This window comes from Poromitra crassiceps, assembly GCF_964638095.1.
Source record: "Poromitra crassiceps genome assembly, chromosome: 22".
NCBI classification, from domain to species: Eukaryota; Metazoa; Chordata; class Actinopteri; order Beryciformes; family Melamphaidae; genus Poromitra; species Poromitra crassiceps.
This window is the reverse complement of record NC_139647.1, coordinates 19,397,561-19,404,290: the sequence shown is the minus strand read 5'-3', so window position 1 is coordinate 19,404,290 and position 6,730 is coordinate 19,397,561. Positions and strand designations below refer to the sequence as shown.

The window sequence follows — 6,730 nt, the reverse complement described above, 5'->3', positions numbered from 1 at the left end:
CAGGTAATCTCTCAAGACAGATTTGTGATTTGCATGAAAATCTATCGGCATGGTCGAAGAAGATCCGGATAATTGCGCCCATAGCAACTTGCAAAAGAACGCTGTCAAACAGCCCGTCTGTTAGCTCCACGTTTCTTTTGCAGTGCTGTTGCTCGTCGGATTTGTCCCACTGATGATGTCATCAGTTTATTGTTGTTTATTGTTTAAAAGGATCCCCATTAGCTGCCGCCAAAGTGACAAGCTAGTCTTCCTGGGGTCCACAGAGAAAGACAACACAAAATACAAAACATAGCAATACACGAGATACATATGAAAAACACAATTCACTTAACAATGATAATCGAAGAGCAGTAAAACATTATAGACATCATTATATACATCAGAAATTTTTCATTTTTCAGTGATGTCATAAATTCCCAGAAGTGATGGCATCAGTGATGTCACTTGAGCAATTGTGCATTGTGACGTCATCAGTGATGTCCAAAATCGACAATAGCGAGTAGACTCAAGAATAAAGTTCAACTTAGGTGCAGGGCCAGGGCAAAATGTCAAAAAAAAGGAAAACAACAAACGCGTTTCAGCTAACAGCCTTCATCAGCGTTGACATACAGTAATCAGTGATGTCATAAGAGCAGTGGTGATGTCATCTGTGATGCCAAGTTGTGACATCATCAGTGATGTCATAAGAGCAAGTGAGCCCGCACAGCGGGCGAGCCTAGAAATTGAGATGCCTACTAGTGCTTTTATCCAAAGCGCTTTATAACACATGAATACACTCACCCATTCAGATACACATTCACAGACTGATGTCGGCAAGCTACATCAGGAGTAATTTGGGGCAATTGAACCACCGACCTTCTGATTAGTGACGTACGACCCGCTCTAGCTCCTCCTGAGCCATAGCTGCCCCCTGTGTGCATGTGGCCAGATGTTGTTATTGGCCTGAAGCTGTGCCTTCCCAAGCTGTGAAAGCTTTCATTTGTATTATTTGTGAGCAGGCTAGTATTTAGTTAGGGTTTGTGGGTGCTTACGGGACGGGAGGACGTGTGTCCCTAGAGGCGCGGAGGTGAATTAATCCTGCCTTGACCATGATAAGCTTCTATATTACTACATTCCAAGGGAGTCACTGCACGACACGTACACTCAGATATCAGTCTATCAGTCTGATTACCACTGAAGTATAGCTGGTCACAAGCTCCCCCCCCCCCCCCCCTCACCTCCTGACTGAGTTTATTTAGTCTCTCCCTGTGGGGCCGAGGCTCATTAAAACATGTCAGTAGGGGACCCACACCGGAAACACATGTGACCCATTTTGTTTCCCCTAGCTTCAGCAAACCATGCAGGCTATAATCACACAACATATCTCATGTTAGTGACCTCTGACAGTGAGTTTACATCATCAAGGTAGCCAAATTTGGATTTATGCTTTATGGGAAGAATTACATGGGAAAGATGGAAAAGGTGACTGAGAGCACACAGGCGGGGAATACAACTTGGATAAATCTCATTTGTGTGTATCTGATGAAGTGACAGGTTTGAGTCCTTTGAGGCATTTCTGTGGTTTCAGCGACCAATCCATCTGTCTGTTAGCTACTGACACATGAGTGTATCTGGTTACATCTATCTATCGATCGATCGATCGATCGATCGGTCGATCTATCTATCTATCTATCTATCTATCTATCTATCTATCTATCTATCTATCTATCTATCTATCTATCTATCTAGTATCTACTAGACAGATACAGAATCTATCCATCCATCCAATGCCATGCCATGGCATCATCTCACTCACTATTATAGCAGCAGCCTACTGTGTGATTTCAGTGTTCCCATTTTAGGTAAACAACACCCCCCCCCCCCCCCCCCCCCGTCACAAAGCAGCCCCCGCATCGCCCTGAGCTGAGCTGAGCCCACACCGGCCTGACGCACTCACTCTCCCCGCCTCCCTGTGTCCCCCCCCGGGCCTGCCTGCCTGCACGCTCCGTGTCTCCCCCGCATCACCAGCAGCAGCAGCAGCAGGCGAGATAGATGGGCCAGGGGCCAGGCCACATTGATATGTCGCTTGCGGTGTGCGGCAGTAGCACCACCAGTCACATTATCAGCAATGACAGGTCGTTTTTTTTTAACGAACCTTTTATATAAAAACGCGCTATGCAATATTTTAGGAAGGCGGCGCACAGCGAAACTTCATGTAAATAGTAATATGTGTGGAATAGGCCTATTGGGATATTCGCCTATTGGGATACCTATGATGGCTAGATAGCACAACGCAGGTTATGTCACTATAGTCTTGAGGACGAAAGACACGTCGTCATCACATGGCTAACTACACTACACGAATGTTATGGTGGGTTTTTTTCTCCCCCATCATGGAAAGCAAGAACATTACGACAGGATTTGACTGGAACGCGGCCCTGCGCGCAGGAATCCCTTATCCCTCCCCCACACGGTACGTGCACATCTACAATGGCAAATTCGCTTTTCCGCTGTGTCGCAGCGTTTTGTGGGCGTGCAAACCAGCTTCCAGCTTGGAGCTGTAGCCTGTAGAAACGTTGTACACAGGAGGGTGCGGGGAGGAAATGTGTAAGAAGAGCTGTCATTGGGTAGCTTCAACGAAAGGTCCCGCCCTAGTCCCGCCCCGCGAGCGTGAAGCCGCTCGGAGAGAAGCCGCCTCTAGTCTGCGACAGTGAAACGCTGAAACGCTGGGGGCGGTTCCAGCGCGATGTTGAAATGGACCAATCAGAATCGAGAATACAGCAAGACAGCCTATCAAGATGCAGCGTCAAAGCGGCTTTTTCAGCAGGCAAGCCGCCGTGCCATTGTAGATGTGCACGTACCGACAGAGAGAGAAGAGAGAGAGCAGGAGAGGGAGAGAGAGAGAGAGAGAGAGAGAGAGAGAGAGAGAGAGAGAGAGAGAGAGAGAGAGAGAGAGAGAGAGAGAGAGAGAGAGAGAGAGAGAGAGAGAGAGAGAGAGAGAGGCGTCCTTTTACCCGAACATCCCTCCGAGGAAAGATCCAGACGCCTTGACCTTCTTGTCGGCCTCAGCCATCAGCTGGATGGCCTCCTTCTCTTTGCCGGTGTTATCCATGGCGAGCTGTGAGCGGAGGGGATGAGAGCGGGGACACGGGCCGATGTTCCGCAGTGGAAGGAGAGCAGAGCAGAGAGACAGGCGGCTCTGACGGTGCTGCTGATGCTGAGAGGCTGCAGCTCTTCATCTACGCCGAGCACAAGGTCCCCCGGCTCACTACTGCCTCCTGCCGGAGATGTCTCGTTTTAAATATCTCGCTGTCCGCGGTGCTGAACTGTGCCGATAGAGGCCCTTTTACCCTACAGCCAGAGGCTGAAGTCTTATTTCTCTCGCTCTCTCTCTCTTAATTATGAACATTCACTTCCTCAGAGGGTATCTCCATTTATTTAAGGATCAAACACAACACAGCAGGGAAATGTAGCCTACAAAACTATATAAAAATAAAATAATGCAGAGTCGCAATTAAAAAAAGATTTAGGCTATGTATATATATTTTTGAGACCGCCCCCCCTCCATAAACATAAGACCCAAAATACAAAAACCACATCCACCTACATACTAATTTAATTAGGCTACAATTCATGCAAAGTGGGATACACTAAGCATAATAGGGATACACTAATTACTTTTTTTTTATGAATGACAGTTCAATGAGAGATGCAACCATCTGCATCTTTAATGGTGTCATTGAATGTCATCTTCATTAAAAACACACACACATGGTAACATGCGCTGCCGTTGTCACTGGATACATATTCAGGATGCATGGAAGTCTGACATCCTGACTATACCTGCTGCTCTGCTCTGATTGGTTGACTTTCAGGTCTCCCATCAGACAACAGCCAGCCAGCTACTTGTCAAACTAGCCAGTCTCTGTGTCGCCCGGGTCACTGGCCACCAATATTGTCTGCTACAAAAACTTTTGCTGCTGGGGAAAATAAACATGACTTGCTTTTCAAAGGCAGTCTCCAGAAAGCTGTGTGTGTGTGTGACAGTGCTGGTAGTCTGTGGGTGTGTCAGTGAGGATTTACATACAGGGTTGACGTGCAAGTGAGTCTATATTTAGCACGTAAAAGTGCCAGTTCATTATTTCCCCTCATGCTCAAATTTCCATACTGTCAGTTGCCTAGGCCTAGGAGAAAGGTTATTCTAGCCAGAAAATATCAACAAACTGTTTTTCCTGCGAATAAAAAAAAATACCATCTCCCGGCTTGAACACCCCCCCCCCCCCCCCCCTTCGGCTTCCTCTAACTCCACAGCTCTGAGCTCCTGTGTGAAAGTGGCAATTATCAGACACATCACAGCAAAGTTTTGTGGCTTGATGTACCTGACAACAGTAATTATAGTACCTATTATATGCCTGATGGCAGCTGACTTCTACCTCCTCACTGTTCAGCTCCCTCAACACATCTGAGCTTCTAAAAGACGAGCTGTTTTGAGATATATTTTGTGTATGCTAGATTTGAAATAATGAAAATAGTTTTGATTGAAATACTGGTGATATTAATCATTTAATTTGCGCTATAGTCATATTCATTGATTATTATAAAACATTTGATTTTCATATTAGTTTGTTCCATTTAGTTTAAATGCTTATTTACATTCACTAGGTATCTCACACGCTCGATTCCTAGGCTTGCCCGCTGCGTGGCCTCGCCCATCCTGCAGCTCGCATTCGCAGCTCGGCTGCTGTGTGGCCTTGCCTGACCTATTGGCGTGCAATGCATTCTGTTCATTTACTCTCTTTTGCTGCTGTCACTTTATTGTGCCACCAGGTGGATTGACTTTGGCAGAAGACTAACTCTGATCTTCACCTAAGTCACTGGTTTAGATTTGTTTGACTCATGTGTTGGGGAGAAAATACTTAAAGGCACGAACAAGACTTAAAAAAATGCACAAGTGAGAAAAGGAAACAGTATGGTGTGCTTTTCAATAACTTGAACAAATCCATCTGTAACATTCATGATGGCAATATGAAGAAATCACACCTCACATTTCATGACCAAATGTTTTTAATACTCTTTAATTGGTCTTATAAATAGCATTCAGTAAATCATTTAAATTCAAATAATAATTTGACTGGTGCTGACTCCCAAGACAACAAAGCATGCTCAGATTAAATCACTAAAGCATCAGGGGTGCGTTCAGCGCGTTCAGCAAGACCTTTTGTCATTGGTGAACCTGAGCCACTGTTAGCAGGCAGAGCCATTTTGTTAACAGCAGACTGGAGCGACATTCTGGCCATAAAGTGACATAATTTGCAACATTGTGCCAGTACTTGGTTTAAAATGAATGTTAGCACACTATCTGAATCATATTGCAGTTAAAATTGCATTGTAGGTTACCTCTATGACTGAGTTCAGGTACAGATTCTGGCCAAAAGCGCTCAATCATCATCACAAAAAGCTTGCTGAACACAACTCAGGCTTTAGCTGCTTAAGTCCAGAGGGGGAAAAGCTCCATCAATTCATTTTCTGGAAGCTCACTGTAGAAAGAGTAACAGGCTCCATTCATTGTACATTTTTACAAAAAAGTAGACTTTGCACTTTGAAACTTTACAAGTTGTCCATGTTATTGAATCCTTCGTTAACAGTAAATGAGCACTTAAAAATAAATAATCAGAATGATAAAAAGGTTACAACAACTTTCACATCAAAACAAGCCATGCAGCTGCAGCAGACTCCAAGGCAGCTCCACATCTAACAGCACATCAACAAAGATACACTGGATCAAACGCTGTTGAGGCATTGGTGCAGCAGTGTGGGGGAAAACCCACGGGAGGTCACTGCTACTGGCTCGCAAGCCCAAAATGAGTTGGGACACATATTTGAAATGGTCGATCAATTTATTACGTCTGAAACATTTGCAATTTACAGTAACCTGTCCAGTGACTCACAATAAGGCATATCCCACTTTAAGACAGTCTTTCTCTGCACATCATCTCCTCTCCCTCACAGAGTACAGAGGTGAAATTAAAGTGATCCAGCACACGTCTTCGGCTATCAGTCATTCTATTATATATTTTTTAATTTCGGGAATTCCCAATGAGATTAAGTAGTATATTAATTTTTTATCAAGAGACCAGGCCTGGTCTACAAAAAAAAAGAAAATAGAAAAAAGGCAAAAATGCATAAAAGGTAAGATTTTATTTGGATAGTCAGCCTACAGAGAGTTATACAAAGTATTTTTAACATTTCAACAGCTTATTTGTTTGACATTCAACAATTCAACCCTTTAACAGATTATCAATAGAGTATATGTGATAATTCATGAACATACCGAAATACCTACATACATATATACATACATACAGTACATATGACATTAGGTGCAGGTGTGTGGAACAGGAAGCAAACAGAATCAGTTTGTTGAATGTCAACTAATAAGCTGTTGAAACGCTACAAACACTCTGTAGACTCTCGGTAGGCGGACTATCCAAATAAAGTGTTAACGCAAAAAAGTATTCAAATTACATAAAAGGTAAATGCATCATCAACATTGACTATATAAGGGCTCAAAAGGCCAATGGCAGACGAGCATAGATCTCAGCGAAACAAAATGTACCCAGCTTGTTACAGAGTCTGCCTCCCACGCCGTTCTTGTCCTAACTCTAAATCATTTAACAGACCGTTCCGAGCAAAGGGAGTTGAGTGCACGACGGCCTTTTAGCCAAGCTCAGTTAGAACTTCAGGGACAGAT

At 44.1% G+C, this 6,730-nt stretch overlaps 1 protein-coding gene across 2 annotated transcripts in view; it reads right to left on the bottom strand.

Annotated features, from left to right (window-relative positions):
- The window catches only part of LOC310796489 (beta-soluble NSF attachment protein), a gene marked incomplete at both ends in the record, with an annotated part of 7,985 nt that extends 4,894 nt beyond the window's left edge, over positions 1-3,091 (bottom strand). For both annotated transcript variants that reach the window (XM_083658681.1, XM_083658682.1), the window contains one exon: positions 2,994-3,091. In XM_083658681.1, coding sequence (XP_083514807.1) covers positions 2,994-3,091 — 98 coding nt within the window. The remainder of the gene's footprint in view (positions 1-2,993) is intronic.
- Positions 3,092-6,730: the final 3,639 nt, after the last annotated feature.